Here is a 22,061-nt window from a genome sequence, read left to right as displayed (position 1 = left end):
AGTGATATTCATGCATAGAGCCAAAACAAAACAAAATCTTCCAGTAATTTGAAGAGGAGGCATTGCTCAGCTGTCCAGGGGACAAACTGATTCACTGGAAAGCTTTCTATGTGGAAATACCTGTGAAACCACAATCACAGAGTTTTAATTCAGAGCAGCATCACTCAGTGTGTTTGGTCAGATCAGGATCTGTCCTGTTGCATCTCCTAAGCCTAAAGCACTGCTTGAACCTCCCAGGCTGGATTTGATAACACATCTTGCAAAGGCCAAAGAGATCACCTGCAATTAAAGCAGGATCCACTCATCACTATTGCAGTCCTTATTGTCACATCTGTCCCTGAGCACGACTCCAACCTCTGCCCTCTGGACAGAGCTTTTCTTTAACCCCATCTCAGCTGTGCCTGCTCAAGGAATGGCTGGACTGCAGAGCAACACCAGCAAAAACAGCTTGGCTCTTTGAATAACCATCATGTCCTGGCTTATTCATGGCCCAGAGCCAAACCCTGCAGCTGCCAGTCCTGACAAAGCCAACAGAATGATTTTCACTGTGAGCCCTGCCAGCTCACTTGATGCAATATTGATCATCTCCTGAAGGACCTGCTGGGCTAAGGATCTAAGCTTTAAGCAAGGTCAAAATTAATAGAGCTCTAGACATTGGATAGAGAATGAACACTTGGAAAACACCACCAACAACAAATATCAAAATTTACTGGATGCAACTCTATTTTTAGATGCCTCAGCCATGGCTGACCTACAGACAGGCATAGTACTCAGTAAACAGGGTGTGAAATGCTCATGGTACTTCCTCAGATATTTTTGCCCATTTCAAAATTTAACTGGTCTAAACAATGTTCACTGTTGGGCATTGTGTCATGTAAACCAGCACATGCTCTCCTGGTTTCTGAGAGATTATCCTAAATATAGGCAATAGATTCTGAGAGCTACTAATTTGGTTCTCCTAGTTTTAAATCCATTTTTATTATTCTTCCCTGTCATCCCTTGGGAGTTTGAAAGAAACAGACCTTGGGATAACTTTACCCATCTGTTTTTGAAGCTGTTAAATGGCAGATTAATGACAGCTACTCAGTGTAGCCAGTGTCTCCAAACCCTTCTCATCACTCCCACTCACCAGAACTCTCCATCGTTCTCAACAGTGAGCCCCAAATTCTTGCGCTCAGAATCGCTGACTTTCTTCCACTCTTCAGAGCTAAAAGGAAATAATTTAAAAAAGAGGAAAAAAAAATCAACAATAAAGATGATTAATAATTTAAAATAAAAACCCTCACCTGGAAAAAAAAATGAAGCAAAAATCTCTCCTGCTCTGTGGTTTTAAAATGAATATCAGGGTACCGAAAGGGCAGATGATATTGATGAAAGTGTGAGGCTTTCAGGAGGGGTTTTAAAACATTAATTGATTTGAAAGCTACTAAAGAAGAAAGAGATTAATAGGAAATAGGCTCAACTAGAGCAGAACTTTATTGATTTCCTTTGTCACACCCTCCATTAGGACTCTTAAACACTTAAACAGCTGGTTTCCAAGGTCACAGGAGATTGACTCCATTCCCTGAAGGCCCCTCAAATGAAACCTGGTTTTCCTCCTCGGGAGCTTATTGAACGCTTCACTTAGACCAGAGTATTCTCTTTGTCTTTTAATCACCTTAATAAAACAGGCCTGAGGTCTGAGATTTCCCTGGGGGCCTTTGAGCAGAAACTGCTGGAGCCTGAGCACAGTGTCCAGTGTGCAGAGGGATATTCCAGTGCACAGACCCTTCAGGCACACAGCCCCTGCTGCTGCAGGGGAGCACAGACCCTAAATTCCAGCAGCCTCCTGCTGAAACCCAAAACAGACCCTGGTCCTGATGGGTTACACCAGACAAACAGAGCCACAACTCCCCCCTGCCCCTCCAAAAGCACCTGGAGGCTAAAGCTGAAGGAGGGAAGGGAGGATGCTCACCCTAACAGCCATTTTCTTAACCTGTTTGGAAATTGTCAATTTAATTCTGCTAGACCAAAAGCCATGGGCCACCCTCAGAGTGCTCAGTGAGTGGCAGCTGTGCCAGGCTACTGGAGAACCCGAAGGGCTTCAGCTAAACAAGACACAGCAGCTCTTTTGTGCATTCTCTGCATTTCATCCAGACCAATCTCACTGGAAGTAGTAGAGTTTTGCTAGCTAAAGCATAGACTATAAGAAATTGATATGCTGCTCCTGAGAACAGTGCAATGTTAATGTTAAATACTAAATACTAGCTGGTGAGCCCAGTGCTGAACTGTCACATATTTTTCATGTATAAATCACCCATGATGGGAGACATCCCCTCCAGCAACCATTTCTCTTGCTGCTGAGGTACCTGCTAAGCCCATGGCCCACAAGAAAATTCACTGGAAAGTTAATTAGAAAGAAACCACAATATGGCACATTTACAGCATTTTTCACCAGTCACTTAAATTATCTACAAGACTTTTACTGTCCTTAGCAGCTGGAAATGACAGGTGAGAAACTGAGTCACAGACACGCTCAGTGGTGAAGCTGGGAACAAGCCTTGTGTTCTTGACTCCTGAGCTATTTTTCTTCCCATGTTCCAGAAGAATGATGTAAACAGTAAATAAGGTCCAGGGAGCCATAGACTCCTCCAGAACATGCTCGTTTTCTCAGAGGAAAATGGGCAGAGATGGCAAAGAGGCCCAGCCATCTCAGAGCATCAGTGTGTCCCACCAGTGTTTACCCACAAATTGCAGTGCCCCAGCACAGCTTCACCCTTTGGCACTGGCTTTGCAGCTCTTACCTGTCACTCCAAGCACCGAGCCATTCCTTCTTGCCCCAGGGATTCCTCAGCCTGACCATGAACATCTTTTCTGCCTTGAAGGAGAGCACCAGGCTGTCCCCGAGGCGCAGCTTCCTGATGGCAGTCACGGAGTAGGCATGGCCCACGATCAGCCCCATCGCTGTCTCTGCTTCACTGGGCCGCCCAGGGGACTCCTTGGGCACGAAAAATGACAATTGAACAAAAAGAACTCACATCTCTGGGGAACCTGATGTGCCAGCTGCTCTCTGGCCACACAGAGAGACCAACAACTTTCCCAGGCATCGTTCTGGGAAAGGCTGTGAGAGGATCAGAGAAAAGAATGAGAAACAATTCTTATCTTCACTTGCTGACCTGGTGTTGTGCACATGTGGAATGTGTTATGGAGATTTGGTCAAGCAAACAGCCCCTGCAGGCTGTGGTTTCTTAATTAGCCAATGGTGATGGTGTTTTAATTAAAGGACCAATTAGGTCCACTTGTAGTGAATTAGGGTAAAAAATATGGGTTTCTTAATAAAGAAATTATCAGCCTTCTGAAATACATGGAGTCTATATCAATTATTACCTGGCTGGGGACCTGTTGTGCTGACAGCTCCATGTTCAAGGGGAAGGACAAGAAAAATTTTGCATTCTCTTCCTGAGTGATTTTACTGTGCATAATAATAACAGCACTGGGAATCAGAACTGGGAGCTCACTAGTGTGGTGTTGTTAGTGCCAGACAATCCCAGGGCACAGGGGAACTCTGCCTGCTGCAGCCAGTCTGTCTCCTCCTGGCCTCAGAGTTAGGGACAAGGCTGATGGAAAATCAGCCCTCCCAAAATGTTGGCATCTCTACCAAATGGCTTTTCTGGACACTGATGGCTGTGCCCAGACTGTCTGGGGTGTCCTCAGCTGGGCACTCATGAATTTAGCTGCTGGTCCAATGCTTGTTCTTGTGTTGGAATAAAGCAATAAGTTAATAGGAAGAACTACTGCCAGTGGGTAAAAATGGGAGAGCACAGGCACAAGTGAAAAAGCTTCTAAGCCACTTGTGCCCTGTACCTCACTCACTCCTGGCAGGGCTCTCTTACATGGCAAAGGGAAGATCTGTAGGGTGCTTTAGGAACTGGGTTTGCTCATCATAAACTCCACATAAAAATCCCAGTTTCCAGCAGTGATCAGGCTGTTCCTAAACTGTCCCTAAGCTAACCTTAAACTGTCCTGTTTGCTCTAGGCTTGATCAGATGCTGATCTAAGAATACATAAACATAGTCAAGCTCTGTAAAATAGCACAGTTTCATTTAATGCATCCAAATCTCCTGACCTAAACCCAGAAAAGCAGCACCATACAAAGATGTTTGAGGTGTTTTGATGGTCCTGGATCCAGGTTCTCCTCACCCTCACTGAATCCAGCCAAGCCATCCTTGAGTCTCTCTCATCTATCACCCACAGGGCCTAGGAACACTCATTCCCTTGGACATCAAGGAAGGAAGATTTGACTCAGTGCAGATCCTTGTGTGTAAACTTGTAATTACCTAATTAATGCTCAATCAAGCTTTGGCTGGGGTGGAGAGAGCAAGAGGTGTGGTCTCTTGGTGTTACTAATGCAAATATTTAAATAGAAATATGTTTTTATAATTAGACATGAATAGATTAGTATAAATATATGAATATTTAAATATAAATAAGGACTTACCACACGTGTGAAATGCACATAGTATTTCCTCAGATATTTTTACCCATTTCAAAATTTAACTGGTCTAAACAGACAAGGTCCTTGTCCTGAGGCAAATGTTGCACTGATACAACAGTGCTCAGCCCCAAAGGTAAGAAATCACATAAAAAAAAAGGGGGGGGGGATGGAAGGAGAAATTCCTATCAAATTGGAACTGACAGATGGGCTGGCAACTGTGAGAGTGTCACCAAGGCCTCTGTGCCTCTCACCGACAGCAGCTCCCAGAGAATCAGCTCAAGTGTTCCCCCAGCCTGGCTGACATCCCCTGGCTCTGGGCTCCCTCCAGTGTAACACTTTCACTGGCATTTTTCACAACTAAAAGCAAACAAAGAGTCCTTGACAGCACAGGAGTCTGTAACTTCTCCTGCTGCCTTTATCACCCGCAGGCTTTTCTCACTGCTGGCCTTTCCCACCTCATTCTGAAGATACTTATTTATTTCTTTATTCAAATGAGATATTGAAGCATCTCCTGTCTGTTCAGATTTCGAAATGGTGATGCTCAGGGCCATTCTGTAATCCAAAGCAAATGATGACATGTTTGTAAGGCAGCAATGAAGCCACTTGAGTATTAAATATTCTACACCTACCAAGCTCCACTCGGTGTATATTACATCAAAAAGTGACAAATGCAGGCAAACTCTGTAATCAATGTTTAGAAGCATTTGTGTTTAATGTGGAAAGCAGAAACATAATGCCAGGAATCAGTGAAAGCATTACAACTGCCTAATTAATTGCTCTTTAAAATACAGCTCCCCGTGTCCTGGTCAATCACCTCAGTAAATTCTTGTTAACAAACAGAACTGCTCTAGCATTTGGGAGCAGCCCATCATTCTGGAAACAATGTCTGCAGTAACAATTCACACCAGGCAGTCTGCTCTGAGCAAATCAGATGGAATTCTTGCAGATAAAAATTCAGGCCTTATGAAAAAAAAAAAAAAAAAGGGTAAAACAAAACCCAAAGACCTTGAAGCTCTTGTTTCTGAGCTGTTTCCTGATGTTGCTGAAGGGACAGTCCCTGTTCTATCTCAGGGTAAAGTTTGTGTCCCAGAATGTACCACGTGTATCAAATTCAGGGTGCCCCCAATGTGGGGAATGATTGGCATTGATTCAGAAGGCTGAACAATTCCTTTATTAAAACCATACTATATTACTTAATACTATATTATAACTATATTAAAAAGATACTACACTATATTAAAGAGATACTAAAGAATACTAAAGAAACACCCATGACTGTCTGAGGCACCCAGGACACAGCTTTGAGCCAACTGGCCAAGGAATCAAACAAATCCTCAGCAGAATCCAACTGACAAATCCCTTCAGGTAAGCAACCTTCCTAACACATTCCACAACAGGAGCACAGAACAGAGATAAGAGTTGTTTTCTCTTCCCCTCTCTCACTGCCTTCCCAGGAAAAATCCTGTGTGGATTTGTGAATGTGGAAAAATGCTGTGTGGATTTGGGAAAGCTTGTGCCTCCTGCTTTCTGTGAAGAGAGCTGAGGCCAGCCCAGGTGTTCCTCTTTGGTGCCAGGCCCTGATGCAGGACCATGCATGGCCAGGGCCAGATCAACAGGTAACGTTTTCAGGAACCCCCAAAACAGCTGATTTTCTGCTGTTCTTGACAATTCCACAACTCTCTTCATACTCACAATTTCTGAGTGAATCATCTTCATTCACAGAGCGGGAAATTAAAGCAAAATGTTTGAGTGATTTAACTAAGATCAGCATCAACTAAGGCCTTCAACTGAAGCAGTGGCAATGGGAGGAAGATGCTGAAGTGCACTTAGATGCCAACCCTGCAGCTCCTAGAAAATGATCCCTTTTCTCTGGTCTGCTGGATTAATGGTTCATGATAAATGATTTAAAAAATCACTTAAAAACAATTTTTAAGGAAATATTCAGGTGCCTTTGCAGTTTGTTAGCCTTTCACATGTGATAACAGCTGTGGACAAGGTGAGGATTCCAGCACTCTCCAGCCAGGGCCTGACATTGCAGACTTGCACAGAAGAAGCTCAGTCCAGCTGTCAATGGTTTTCCTCCTGCGGCCAGGGGCTGGGCCATGGGTGCTTTGTGAAGCACAGAGCATCCTGTGGGAGCTGTTATTCATCCATCTTCTAGCACGGGACTGGAGAGGGGTAAATCTTCCCCAGAAACCATCCCCTCCCTACTGACCAAGGGAACTTCAGGACCATGGGCTCCTAATGTGGGCACTGAGGCACCTGAGCCCCACATGAGCCAGCACAGACAAGTTCTGCAGGTTAATGCCAGTGGGGAGATTATCCAATATATGGACTATATTGAATATATTCAATATCAAATAGCATTACCTGAATAACTAGGTGAGCTCAGCCCTTCAGCTTAGCTCCACTGTTACCCTGGCTGCACTGGCACAACCAAAGTCAAGAGGTCTCAGCAGCTCTGTGCCAGAACTGTTTTCTCTAAAGAGATTTCTCTAAGCAATAAAGCAGTTGAATGCTGCTATCTGCTGTGTAAATTAGGGTGGATTTACCTCAGGTCAATTCACAACTGTGACCATGCAGAAAAAAAGAATTTCAGACACACAGTGAAGTGGCAGCACAAGCAGTTGTGATTGTATTTAGTGGCTCCTGGAGCTGGAAGCACTTGCTAGATTTCTCCATACAAAGCTTTTCCAACCATGCAAAGGAAGGACATACTCAACATCCTCAAATACCAATAATGGTATTTCTTCCAGAATATTTTCATTGAAATAAACCCTTACAATCCGTCTCTGTACTTACCGAAATGGAGCAGCTGATGAAGCCTCCTCTTTTATGCACTTTCATCAAGTCTTCAAACAATTTCATCTGCTCAGAAATAACCTCACCATATTTGCCCTCTTCCAAACTGATGGATTCTGCCACTGCTCCGGTGAAATCCACCAGGGCTTCTGCAGCACAGCCTCCATCCAGGGCTTGGTAGGATCCAGCCAGCCTGGGGGCAACACAGAACGTTCTCAGTTTACAGGGGACTGGAACAAGTGCTCTAATTTGGCTTGAATGTAGGGACATGTTTGTGTCTCACTAAGGACAAAACAGAACAGAACAAAAAAGCCTGAGCAAACTGCAGATAAATCTTCCCTGGTTTCTAGGATCCTCAAGGATTTGGGCTGCTGAAGTAGACAGTATTGCAGTCATTTATGATTTTAACAGAGATTAAAGAAGGAGTTTTCAGTCTTTTTTAGGTTCTCTGCCAGCAGCAAAACTAAAACCCATGGAAAGTCTGACAGAATTGAAAGACAAAACAGACAAAGGGACAGCACTGAGGACTACAAGGACAAGGAACCAGCTCATACTTAGCATAAGCCTTCTCCAGCAAAGCACTCCAGAATTCATTCCTCACGTTGGAATGGCAGTAGATGAGCCTCCCATTCTCTGTGGGCAGCAGATCATCCACCACCACCTCTGTCCACTCCCCAAAGCGCCAGAAGCGGAAACGGAAAATCCCAGTGTATTTCCTTGGGTTTTTGGGGTCCCACTCCTGCTCATTGTAGTCTGGAATCACCTGAGAAACCATGGAAGGGTGGGAAAAACTCCAAATCACTTGTTCTTAGAATTTTAAAGGTTTAATAGTAATAAAATGGTTGTAAAGATAGTTGTAAAAATATAATTAGAGTAATAGAAATTTGGACAATTAGGATTTAGGACAATAGGAGACAATAAAAACAAAGAGTTACAAACAGTCCAGGTACCTCTTTCTGGGCAAAATAAGCCCGAAAAAGGACCCACGTTAACAGAGGATTAACCCTTAAAAGCAGCAGCCTGTTGCATATTCATACATCTCATACATGATTCATAAATTCCATTCAAACACAGGATTCTGTCTGGGCAGTGTCAGCTGCTTCCTCTGAATCCTGACAGCATTTTCAGGGCTGAGCGAGGTGGGAAGAAGTTCGTTTCTTCTGATAAGAGAGCAATAAATTCTCTTTGAAAGATTCAGGTGTCCTGTGGCTGCTGTCTCCATGTGAGTACCTCATTCCTTTCTTTAAAAAAATATCCTACATACATAGTTGCTATTTTAACATTATGTTATAACCTAAAACTATATTTAACACACTACTCAAGAAAATTAATACAGCATATCTTTCTAACATAACACATATAATATTCATTTTAATATTTGTGAAAAGCCAATCATAAAACATGCATTTTTCACAAAGGGGAAGTTCAGCGAGTGCACTGTGCTGAGGTTTATTCTCAGGGCAGACTGCCCTGGAACACGTTAAAGAAAGGGAAGATTTGAATCCACCAAAATTCACCCCTTGTTAGTCCTAGGGAGAAAAACAACCAAGGTTAGCTTGGTTTATTTGCTTTGTTTCCTGCACCACACACACCAATCACCCACCTGCTGCCAGAGGCTTTTCCTCAAAGCCAGGCAGGAGCACGCAGCCACAAACCAGCAGTTCCCCAGCTTGCCCTGGTGGAAGTCGTGGGAGCTCATTCCATCCACAAGCAGGTGGGGATCTTCACAGAGGTCCTGGCAAAGCAAACCAGAGATTACTGGAGACTCCACTCCCGACATGATCACAGCATCCATCCAGTCAAGGAAAGCAGCAGGAATTGATACTGCTGACACCTGAGCTCTGAGCTTCTCCTTGTCAAGCCTCTAAAGGGGGGAGGAATGTTGCCTTAAGATTTTAGCCTTTATATTTTTCAAATCCTGTGCTGTGATAGTGCATAACTCTACACTTCATATAAAGGGTTAACTACTGTCTTCACACTTTGGTCAGACAAAACAATTCCTCTGGGCCAGGAGCCCAAGGACAGTCTACAGCCTCAGGGTCTGAAAAGTACAAACAAAAGTAAATTGGGGGGCAGCAAACTGAGGGAATGTGACTTCATTACCTGAAGCTGTAATTGGGGAATGAACCTCTGATATGCAAATAGAGCAAACTTGATCTGCCCAAAGAGCTCATGACCATTGTCCATCTTGGGTGTAGCCTCTGCCAGGCTCCTGCACTGCCCAAGGTGAACCTGTTAAAGGCCTTTAATAAATACCCACTTTATTATTTTAACTTTGTCCTTTGCCTTGTTCTAGGTAGCCACTCCAAGGCATCATCTTCCCTGCCATTCCTCTGGCTGACACACTGGAAACCCTCCTCCACCAACAGCCTGGGTCACTGCAGTGACCCCACAGCACCACAGCAGGAGGAGAACACTCTTTGTGAAGCACACTTTTTATTCTCTGGGTCTCATAACTCTCATGGCTCCGGCTCCTGTTAGAGCTATTTGTCCCTCCTTTCCTGGCTCCATCTCTATCCACATGCAGCTTCCCACCAGAGCATGGCTGGGATGTCTCCCTACTCCTCCCTGGATTGCCCCTTGCACTAAAGGGAGAACCCTCAGTTTCCTGGACCATGGGAAAGGCACAGGGGTGCATTTTGCAGCAGTGATGTGTTTGTCCCCACAAAACCCTTGGGAGAGGTGTCCTGCTGAACGGAGAGGGAACCTCCCACCAACGCTTCATCCCTAACTGGTGTGGAACCTGCGGGGCTCAAGCCAGTGACTACTCCTTGCACTCTCCTGTCAGTCACTGCTCTTCCTGGCTGAGAAGATGGCAGAGAAGTTCTGCTCTTTCACAGTTTAATAAACCTGAATTTCAACACTGTGGAGATGATCCTATATCCAAGCATTAGAAAAGCAGAATAAGTAACTCAATCTCATCTCAAAATGGCAGGGGACCCCAGATTTCCTGCAGTCTGTCCTGTGTGCCATTAGCAGCAGAGGAGGAGCTGTGCTCCTTACCTACGGAATTCTCTCTGCCCTTTGGCAATTAAAGATGATGATCCCAAAATAGCAGGAGTGCAACCCAAGCATGGCCACACACCACAGGCATCTATCCCTCTGATGTGACTCTGACAAATCAGTGCCAGATTAACTCATTTCCAGAGAAAAGAGCCACCTCAGTGCTCAGCTGATGGTTTCAAAACCCAGGCTGGTTTAGCTGATGGGTCCTGAAATCAGCTCACAGCATGGAATTCATAGAGCTGCAGCCGTTCTCCTTAAGGAAATCATATTTTTGGCAGGAGGCTTTTCTCATTAAATAACAGTTTATTTTATTCTCATAAAATAAACAGACATTTTAAATGCCTTTTGGGAAACAAACAACTGATCATTGCATGACACTGCTCTCCTGTCAGGAATTCTCACGTGTGTGCACTTAGAGAAAATTCAAAGCTTATTAAGAGACCTCAACAAAAATCTGAGTAACAGAATGGTGCCCAGGAGGAAAACAGAGCACAGACAAGATGCTCATCAGCATCGTGGACAGATTCATTCAGCCTCCCTGGATGCTCTGACATGGAATGGCTCTTCAGAGATGTGAATCCACCTAGCTGCAGGGCTGGACATCAGTTGGCCACTTGGCTTTCATAGTGGTAGCACACATCTCTCATCCACATGGGCCAGATTCCTTTTTATATCCCATTTCCTGGCATCTATGGCATTAATAATTTCTAGTTTGTTTTTCCTTTCAAAATGTTATTTTCTTAGAATAATAAATGAGGGATAAATGGAGCCATTGGGGTTAAAACTGTCCAAACTTTTCTGTCACTAGTGGAAGCCAAAACTTTAATTAGTTTTAGAAAGAAATTAAGCACCGCTGTGTATTACAAAGATCTTATTTGGTTTGTTTTGATAAAAATAACCACATTAAACTGCCATGTTTTAATTTAAGTGTGTCTTGCATCTCACAAAGTCCTCAGAGGAAAAACAGAGCAGCATGTGCCAGCTGCCAAAATTTATGGATGAGATCAGCATTTGCTGAGTGCTGGGGTCCAAAGCAAACATGGGAAGCAGAGCTCAGAAACAGAATCTCCCTGCTCCCATCAGAGCCACCAAATTCTCCAGGATCCTGCCTGATAAATCCTTTCTGATTAAACCATCTAAGAGCCCTGGAGTTCTGGGGCTGAAGAACAATGTAAGAAAATGCCACCAATTCTGTTTCTTTTATTAACTAATAAATTAATAAATTAAAGAATTAATGTAACTTTAACAGCTTCTGTGGTGACTGTCACTGTGTGGCTCAGATGAGACACAATAACACTGAGGCACAGCCTAGAGCTCATTTCAGCTCTTTGCTCTCTTCTGGGCTTTGTGATTTTCACCATTTATGCCATACAGTAAATTCTTAGGAATACTTTTATCTATCTAAGCCACAATTCCCCCAACACAAGTTAGAAATGTGCTGTTTCAATATATTATTCTGCAGTCCTTTTGACGGTCTTTAAGCATTTTTGGTTGCCCCAAGCATGTAAAAATAGACATTGAAAAAAAACATTTAAAAATATATTTTTCTAAATGCTCCAGCAGTTAGGATATATAATGTGACCGTGTTCACAGGGGTCTCAGGCTGAGGGAAGAGATGAGGATCTGACTCCATGTTTCAGAAGGCTTGATTTATTATTTTATGATATATATTATATTAAAACTACACTAAAAGAATAGAAGAAAGGATTTCATCAGAAGGCTGGCTAAGAATAGTAGAAGAAAGAATGAGAACAAAGGTTTGTGTCTCAGAGAGTCCAAGCCACCTGACTGTGATTGGCCATTAATTACAAACAACCACATGAGCCAATCCCAGATGCACCTGTTGCATTCCACAGCAGCAGATAACCATTGGTTACATTTTGTTCCTGGGGCCTCTCAGCTTCTCAGGAGGAAAAATCCTAAGGAAAGGGTTTTCCATAAAAGATGTCTGTGACAATATAATGTTCCCAATTTAGGATAGCTGAGGATCAAGCCAGTTACTATCAGAGGAATTCCAAGGAGGAGACACTGACAGGAGAGGTGATCCAGGCACTTCAGGAGCCCCAATCCCTTCTCTCTCTTGCTGCCTAAGCACCCAAGCACTGGGGCTGTGAGTTCCACCAGAACCTCCTCCTTTGCAGACACAATGGTTTAACCCCAATCCTTTTTCTCAGGCTCATCATGCATCATCTGTGCTGTGAAGGAGAGAAATATCTTCCCATTTCCAAGGAAACATTTAAAGGCAGTTACTACAGGATCCCACTACACACCATTAATGCCTGACAGCCCCCCTATTTCTGACACAGCCCCACAACAGAAGCAGTTGCTGCAGTATTTGTGCCTGCAGGGAGCATCCCAAGTGCAGAGCTCTCCCCATTTCTCCCCTCACACATGTACACAGTGAAATAAACACCATCTGCAGAGCTCTAATTGGGCTGGGAACAGTCTGGAAGTGAGGTTGGAGGTTTCAGGGCCTCGTGGTTCTGCTGAAAGCCCTGATGCCCTCATTGTCCTACCAGGCTTTCATTTGCATGGCAGAATTCTGGTTGTGTCACCTCCCATCCTTGCTCTGTAGTTGGAATATGTGACATTCAGACACTAATGCTGTGAGGAACAAAGTGGCTCACAAACCCCTTTTTCCTGATTTTAAATGGTCCCTTTATTTGTAACAGAGCAACCTGGTCAACTGGCTTGTAATCCTATCCCAGTCTGGATCCTACAGAATTCCCACACCTGCCTTCCTAGCCCCTCATCCAAGCAGCAATGAAAATTCTCATGGGGGAGATTCCTGTAGCACTCCAGCAACACAACCTGAAAGTGTAATTTATTTCTCCAGCTATGCATCCCCATGAAAGAGTTTTGCAAAACAATGTGAACCATGGAGACAACAGCCACTCATTTCACTGGAGCCATGAAATGGTTTGTGTGTTGTTCTGCCACAATTCCCTAAAATTAAAAAAAAAATTAAAAAGAAAGGATGGGTTTTATTTGAGACCAGATGCACCACTGAAAGTACAGCAGGTAGCTGATTGTGCATTGATAAATGCATTGACTCTTGGAGGAATTTAGCTGAAGGAGAAAATTCCCCTTAGCTCTGAAGATGCATCTCCTGGTGTGAGTATTACCAATATTCATTAACTAAAAGTTATGCAGCATTGGTTAGAAATAGGGAGAAAGACATTCAGAGGGTTAATTAATTAGCTGTGTGTCTTCACAGGCATTAGCTGAAGCTTCATTTTAAAAAACATTAACTGTAAAACACTAAGAGAGATCTCAGACATCCACGAAAAGGGAAACACGATTTTTTAACAGATTAGGGCCTGTCAGCTGTCTCAGAGAAAAACAGATATTCAGTCAAGGGAATAAGAAAGAAGACCAGTAATTGTTTGCAACATTTCAAAGGTTTTTAGAGCTTCTTTTTTTGCCAGCACCCTTTAAAGAACCCAGCCCTAGCATGACAAATAATCCACCTTTGCTTGCACATGAGACCTACAGAGGCAGGCACTATCAGACTGATCTACTTAAGCTCAGTCACCATTGCCTTAAATTCTTTAAAGCAGGTTGATTTCTGTCAGAGCTGAGAACTGTTTCCATTTTCCTCCCTTCTCCCAGCCTCACATCATCCTGAGACAACTCCTGCAGAGGCAGTGCAGGGAGCAGGGGGAAGGCAATTCTTTCTGAACATGGATGGGAAAATCCAGCTTTGGCTGCAGCTGGCACTGAACCAATCTCATCTAAAGGAAGGCAGCAAAGACAGCACCGTGTGGTCGTGGAGCTGAACAGGTGAATGGGGTTGTCCATCCTACAGTAAACCCCAGCTGTGCTGGCATGGCCACAGAAGCTCTCCCCAGTACAGGCTGTGTGCCACAGCACCTGCAGTTAGCCCCAAGAAGCAAAAGGACAAAGCCCAACTGCACTGGATACTCTTAAAGACTTTTAAACCTTGTTGTGGCTGAAAAACATCTGCCTGTGGAGTGGAAAAAGAGAAGTGACCCCACAGGAGGCATCCAAAAAAACCCAGGGTCAGACGTGACCCGACTGAAACTGAGACCAGGAGGGGACTTTGGGCAGGTTTAGCCCCAGGTTTCTGTCTGTCCACCCTGAGCTCAGGATGTGCAATTCCTCTGAAAGCTCTGTGCCCATCATGCAGTTCCTGAAAGTGAGATAATGCCCAGTGCTGCTTCAAGAGAGACTGAGCAGCACAGGAGCAAGGGGAAGGACATGCCAGAGCTCCAGCCTTGTGTAGAAGAAAACTCAGCTATCTGGGGATTGAGAAATGCTTCTCGCCCCTCCTCCCTCTCTGCTAAATCCTGTTACAAAACCAAATGCATCACAGACATTTTTATAGTGTTCTTTTTTTCCTTTTTCAGTTTGGGGCTAGTGGTGACTAATGCTCAGTCCATGGGTTTCAGCCTTGCCCTGCCTGTGGGACACGTGTGCTTGGGGAGGATCTGAACCAATGTTTTGGAAGAAACCCCCCCAAAAAATTGGAATTGGGCAGTGTGGTGTGTATCCTGGCTGTCTGTGGGTTTCACCTGACCCCTGGAGCAGCACAGCTGCTCTCTCCAGAATGCTGACAGGGCTGGGCAGGGCTCACTGAGTGATGGGCCCTAGGGCTGACCTCCTCCTGAACCTCCTGACAAAGCCTTTGCTGAAGCTCTGCCAGTCCTCTGCCACTGCAGACTCCAGTGAAAGATTTGCTGTTCTCCCAGAGCCCTCAGACAAGGACAAACCACCTCAAATCACCTCTTGCTGCACCCTCTGAGTTTGTGCTGCTACAGAACTGCAGCACATCCATAACACCTCTAGAGAAAAGCTGCCTTGTTTGAGAAGTGTAGAGAGCTTTTTGGATAATTGGTTAGCTGAGAAAGGCCATTTCGATGTGATACCGATGGATAAGGATAGGGGAAACAAGCTGGGGATTATGTAACCTGTGTCCAATCACTGACAAAGGTCACAGTGACCTTCGCTGAAACGGGAAGATGGGGGAGAAAATTGCTTGCCAGAAAATGTAGATATCCTAGGTAGAGAAGCTAGAAGAATGCAAACATAGAAACAAAATAATCATTAGAGCATAGAAGTAGGTGTGGTTGATCTGAGTGTGCTTTAACCAATAATGAGCTCAGCTTTTGCAATATGTATAAGCTTCATTAACACCAATATAAATATGTGTGAGCTTTCAATAAACTTTGAGATTTGCAATTCACGCATATTGTGTGAGGCATTTCTTCCGCCGTTCACGACAGAGAAGAACACTTGGATTTTCACTGAATTTACCAGAACACAGCCTTTGCCTTCTGCCTTCTTCCCCTTGGACCTATTCCCTTCTCTAAACTCAATTTGTGTGACTTTTCCCCAGCAGCAGCAATCAGAGATGCCATTCGTAGGACAGGATTCACCTCAGGCAACATCGAATTCTCTCAGCCAGGTATCCAAACTCCCCTGGAAGCAGAGCTCAGGTCCTTCCAAAGGGCAGTGCACAGGCATCACCCTGCCACTGCCATGCTGCTGTGACCCTGTGTCCTACTGATCATATAAACCAACAGTCCACAGCAATTCCAGGAGAGAGCCCTGTGTCCTACTGATCATATAAACCAACAGTCCACAGCAATTCCAACCCCTAGGAAACTTGATTTTCAACTATTCCAATGCTACAGCAACTGTGACATGATGGGGGGGAAAAAATTTAATCAAAGTCCCAATTTAATTGGTTAAAAAGGTATATGTTTCAACTTCCTGGGAAAAAGTGATAATTTTCCATCCTAAAGGGACCATTTTAGGATCACTAATATGAAGTTTTCTTGCAAAATGCTTTTACAAGGATTTACTGTTATTTTGAGGTGGTGATGCTCCATGAAAAACAGGTAAAAGTAGTAGCAGCATTTGAAAGAAAATCTGAATGTAACCATGCACCAAAGCAGGGGAAATGTTTTTTGCATTAAATGCAATAAAGGAGGATGGCCAGGGACAAAGCCAGTCCTTGGAGCAACTCCCTGACATCATTTCCTAAACCCCCTGACGTGGCTGAGGTCAGACTTGGGCTCTAGGGCCACTCACCACACTCAAAGGCCACCCACTGCTCAGCTCCAGCTTTTTATTGCTTCCTCAAAACATGTTTGTCCATCAAATTCCTGGATGAGTTTCCTCAGATGGGGAATAAAAACAATAAGAAAAGGAGGTTGGAAAAAGGCACACACATTTTTTCACAGCACTGAAATATTCAGCACTGGAGCAGTGTGGAATAAACCATTCCCAGGTCAGTACTCCTGACTGTCCAGCTCTGTCTGGGGAGGAAAATATTTGTTTGCCTGATAATGAGCATCATTTTGGCTCAGGGGCCATGATCTTGTCCAGTCTGACCTTCTGCTGTGTCTCAGGGGGCTGGCAACTGATGCAGATGGAATTCTCCATCACTGCCTTGTCTGAGGAAGGGAATTTGCTGTTTACAAAAGAGTATCAGGCAGATTTCAGCAAAGTCACTTTTTTTTTTTTTATTACATTGAGTGTTTTGTGGCAAAACTAAAGTCAAGTCATCCAAACATTGTCTGGACTGAAAATTCTGATTAATCTGGGAGATGATTTGTTTTTCCTTAAAGGATATTTCTCCCCTGCCCAGTGGCAATGCACAGACTACAAAGATTAAAAAGCATAAGTCTAAACACCACATTAAAGAGCATAAACCCCTTTAGCAAAACGTTCCTCCTTTCCACATCCCTTTTCCAGCAGGGTTTGTTTCAGCCTACATTCCACTATCTTCCAATCATGGCATTTATCTCGGACACTTAAGGATAAAAATCCTTTATCCTCTTCTCCCAGCCTTCTCATCTTTTTCAGACTGCATCTTGAGGTGCTCTCCCACTTCTTTGCCTCAAGCAAAAATCTGTGAATGCCTGGGATAACAGTTCAAGGCCTATCCAGTGGCAGCTTGCACAGAAATCCACCCCACACCATTCTGGACTAGATGTTTACTTCATAACATAAAAAGAGGAACTGTAAAATGACATAAAGCCCTGAGCATAAGACACAAGCTTCATAGACTATTAGCTGTAACAAATTTTGGATTTGGAATTGGTTTTTAATAGAAATTTTGTTCTAGCCAGCACAGCACAGCTTTGCTGAGCCGGTGAAGGTCAGAGTCTATGCAGGGTCTCTGTCCCAACATGACACATATCAGACTTTAAATTCTAGTCTGGACATCCTTTCTGGCAAAGAGGAGCCTTAGAACATGTAAACAAGAGTATTTTTCTTTCAGGAAGATAGAGGGTTCAAATTCTAAGCTATGAAAATATTGCCTCAAAAGTGACACAGCAGCCTTCATTTTAATCCTGAATACTGAAAGCACTTTTATGACTCAGCCAAATCAGTGTATCACAGACTCATAAATTCACAGTAACTACCAGGAAGGCTTTGATTTACACATCTTGAAAACAAACAGCAGCTTCTATCTCTAAAACAACTTTTTAAACTTTGTCTTGGAAAGATTTTCATTTAGCAATAAAGTTATCAGCATGTGAGATAAGTTTCTTCAGTTTTGAGTGATGACACTGAAAAACCCACATCAGTGACTTCCAAAGAAAAATTAAGGAAAATCACAGTTGCTGTATCTGCCAGGCAATCAAGCCCATGCTTTTCCCTCTATGTAGATGATTTTGTCTTGCACAGATGGCTATTAGAGTACTAAAATGAATAAAATATGTTTGGATAACATGCTGTTATACAAAGTGATCTTGAGGATTTCTTCATTCCAGCCTCAAGAGAATTTCCAGGATAAACCATCTGAATATGCTTTAATGTTTTTACAAACTCTGCATGTCCCTTTGGATATTATTATTGTGCAGCTTAAAAGCCCAAACCATGGAAAAGCCAGAGGAACTTGTATGCTGTAATCACTTAAGGACTTGTGAAAATGTGGAGCTCTACCACTGTTTAAATAGTCTGTAAGCTTCCTAGCACCATTAATGATCATTAATTTTAGATTCTCTTCTGCTTCAACCCAAAACAACGACTAGAGCAGATTCAGTCAGACAGATCCATGGACAAGAGCCTTTGGCTGCCTGGAGGACTCAGCCTGTCAGGGTGGAGTCAGAACATTTACTTGGTCATGGCTTTATCCCAGCTGAGGCACAGTGGGTTTCATCTTTGTGATTAAATTGTTCAGACATTTGAGAGACCTCTTGCTTGCAAAGACAGAATAAGAAACTTTTTTCCCTATTTATATCAAGCTGTTTCTTTCCATAGCTCTTTCACTGCTTGAGCTAATTTTTGATTTTCCCAATGTGATATAAATACACTGAGTTGAATTCATCACTTCATTTCAGACAAATTTCTCTGTTAAACACTAACATCAGTGCCATCACTGAGAAATTACCCTCCTGATTTACCAGCTTAGAAATCTTTGGAATCCCAATAATCTCCCTCCTATCTCTTGCAATGACTACTGGCAGCCATAGGAGCATTCACAGAGCCCAACCTCACAGCACTTCCCAGAGAACACAAAGTGTTTGATTTGGAATTATGGATTTGAAGCCACATTCTGGGTAAAACAAAAGGGATCCAGACGTCCAGTTCCTGTTGTGTGTTCAAAGCACCACAAAATTTCCTCTGAAGATGAAGATTCTCTACTAATATCTAGGAATTGCTGTGAGAACTTCATCATCTTTATTTAATCAGGGACTAACAGCTAAAGTGAAGTCAGTGAAAAACCTAAGGAAACATTTCTTAACTCTCAAAAGACAGGAGAGGAGCCTGTTTCTAATAATGTTGAGGTTTGTCAGTGTTGCTTTTCCCTTGTCTTACAACATAAGCGTTTACAGTTCAGCCATTATGTTCACTGGGGGTGATGTTGGTTTTTAATTCTTTGCAGATTTCGGAATGTCTGCTCAAGCAGCTTAACCTGGGGTCCCTGTGTGTTCCAAGCACAGCCTGGCCCTCAGGGTCTGCAGTTTGCACTCCACCCAATGCAGAGCTGCAGGGCAGATCCTCAGCTGCAAATCATCCTCACTTCAGCTAAACCAGGGGCTGATGGTGCTTGCAAGTCTCCTCAATCCACCTCTGTCCACGGGCACATACAGCTTTGGTTTGGTTCATGAGACATTCAGCATTTTAGGGGAATAAATGTGCTCGTTAAGATCAGGAAGGAGAAATGCCATGGTTGGGTTACATCTGAAATATTTGGATTAAATTTGAGTTATTCCTCTTATAGTGCAGACACCAGCTGTTTGACCAGTGAGGTCATGGGCCCAAATGTGAAAAGCAGCTTTTAGGCAACTGTCACTTGTGAGGAGTTTTATTTGTGGAGAACAGAGTTAGAGAGTGAGGGAGGAGAGGCCAGAGGATGAGGTGCTGCATTCACATCTCCATTTAGGGAGGAAAATCCAAGGCTTAAATGCCCTTATCTGAAGGGAGAAGGAAACAGCAGTGGTCACTCACAAATTCCTGAATTTTTGTCTTTTATCAGTCCCACAAGTGCATCCTTAAAGCTCCCATGGTAAACTTGCAGCAGGAATAAAGCTCTAAACATGCACACCAAAGCTCAGCCCACAGGTGGATCACTGCTAAATGAGATTTAATTTTTTACTCACCATCACAGGACTGAAGATTCAGTACAGTCTTAGGCAAAAAACCAACCCCATTTTGATAATTATTCACTGTATCAGACAAGAAAGTGCTGTCTCCAGACAAAAATCAGACCTCAGTGTGCTTTCTACACCACAGACACCCTTTGTTAAGCAGACCTTAGGGAGCCACTTGTGCATCTCCCAAGCCCAGGAGTGCCCAGATGGCTCCTGGACAGCTCCAGACACAAATTCCATTTCCTGATGCACATGAGGAGCTCAAGGTGGCCTCTGCCATCTCCAACGCTGGCCAAAGTTCAGTGCAAGAACTGAATAATTGTAAGATAACCCTTGCTCTAACAAAAAGTGTATTTTTTCCAGAGGAGCAACATTTTATTTCCTGAAAGCTGGAAAAAAAATGCAAATTCAAAATGTTTGAGCCTTTGTGATTAAGTTAGAAACATTGCCACATACAGGCAAGAAAGCAGTTCTAAAAGGTTCTTTCAGCTGTGAAGGATTTTTAAAAGCTTCTTTTTAGCCAAGAAAACATACATATTTATTTAATCTTTAAATAGAATTAATCTTGAAGGAAACATACATTTGAATCACAGGAACACAGCATGAAATTCAAACAAATTACTCTGCAAATTGAAGGCAGAATGGCTTACTAAACCTCAAATTCCAGCTCATCCCAAATACTCTTTTAAATATGGAAATAATATGACAAAAGCATGAAGCTCTTCACACAGAAAGCATTTTTTGGATGTGGATGCTTTCCACTCTTGCTGAAGAGTGTTGACAGAACAATACCTCCATTTCCTTTGCAACTGGCACGTTTAGGCTGTAATTTTTGCTTCAGAGAAGTCAGACATTTAATTCTTTTGGAAGACTAAATCAATGAACTACCAATTACTGTAAGAAGACTTATGCTAGCTGGGGATATGATCCTCAGGCTTTTTGTTTTACAGTCTCAAAATAAATTTTACCATGTCATTCTTGCCATCACCACATTGCCTCAGGACAAACAGAAACGGTTTGAGAAACCAATTTTCATCTAATGACAACTGAACCAACTAAATGAAACCTGACATTTTAAACTTTAAAGAAACATTCAGAGCCTTGGAATTGTACTGTTTGTGCTCTAGAAATGACATTGAAGTAGTTTAATATTTTTTTTTTCTTTAGAGGAAACAACCACAACAACATAAGAAAGCCTTCATCCAATCTGAGGGAGGGAAATACAAACTGGAAAAAGTGCCAAGAGAGAAGATAACAGAATACTGGCATCTGGAGAGCTGTCTGCTTGGCAAGCATGCATGTCATTTACAAATGTTTGCCTTTAATTATAGTCCTGCAAGACTTGGGTGAATAATCCCACTGAGCAAGCTGCCACTTTCCAAAATTGCCACTCCATCCTATGGAAATAAAGGGTGGCCTTTATTTCCTGTGGGGTTTTTGCTTCCTGTCAGGATGCAGACAGCAACAAAGGGCACAACTAAAACCAAAGAATTTTCTGACTGACATCAGGAGTGGGATTGGGCCATCACATTGATGTCATATGGGGTGCACTCAGTCACCAGACTGCACTGGAGAGCTCAGACCTCCAGGCTTTATGGTGCCTTGCTCAGCTCTTCTTCTGGGCAAGCCCCATCTTAACAAGATTTTCCAGGCAAAATAAAAATAAAATGATGGAATTCGTAGAATAAGGGTGAGCAACAGCTCAATTCTGGGAACATTTCGGCAATTCCAGAAAGGAACATGTCACAACTTCCCCAGCTGAAAACATTAAGGACAGAATATTATGGGAGGAATGTTTTATCCAGTCAGAAAGCAAGATGGAAACATGCCAAACAGTGTTTTCATGATGCCTCCCATACTCAGCCTGTTGGGGGACAGACAAGGTGACAAACAGAACACAGTGAGATTCCCAAAGCTTTGAAAGGAGCCAGGGACCAAAAACCCTGATATTAATATTGAGGTGTACCAGCATAAATCACTGGTGGGACTAAAACTGAATTAAACTATGTTTATAAGTTTCTATTGTTTAGAAAAGACACATCCTTAAAATAACATCCCCAAGAGTACAAAACAGTATCTGTTTCAGTCTCAATAGAGCTTCTTAAATTAAACACTCGTCTCAAAAACAGTGAGGCCCTCCCAAGTTCTGGAGCACTGTGTGCTCCCATATTTTCATTTTTCAAATTAACACACAAGATCTCTTTGGG

At 43.2% G+C, this 22,061-nt stretch overlaps 1 protein-coding gene across 1 annotated transcript in view; it reads right to left on the bottom strand.

The window, feature by feature from the left end:
* Positions 1-22,061, bottom strand: part of CAPN6 (calpain 6) — a 47,412-nt gene that overhangs the window by 12,740 nt on the left and 12,611 nt on the right. Inside the window, 5 exon segments of the mRNA XM_036402173.2 lie at positions 1,130-1,207; positions 2,784-2,977; positions 7,277-7,469; positions 7,831-8,039; positions 8,880-9,011. Of these exon segments, the coding sequence (XP_036258066.1) occupies positions 1,130-1,207; positions 2,784-2,977; positions 7,277-7,469; positions 7,831-8,039; positions 8,880-9,011 (806 nt within the window).

Source organism: Molothrus ater, chromosome 14 (assembly GCF_012460135.2).
Source record: "Molothrus ater isolate BHLD 08-10-18 breed brown headed cowbird chromosome 14, BPBGC_Mater_1.1, whole genome shotgun sequence".
In the NCBI taxonomy this organism is placed as follows: Eukaryota; Metazoa; Chordata; class Aves; order Passeriformes; family Icteridae; genus Molothrus; species Molothrus ater.
Note: the sequence above shows the minus strand (reverse complement) of the source record. Positions and strands in the feature narration are given on the sequence as shown.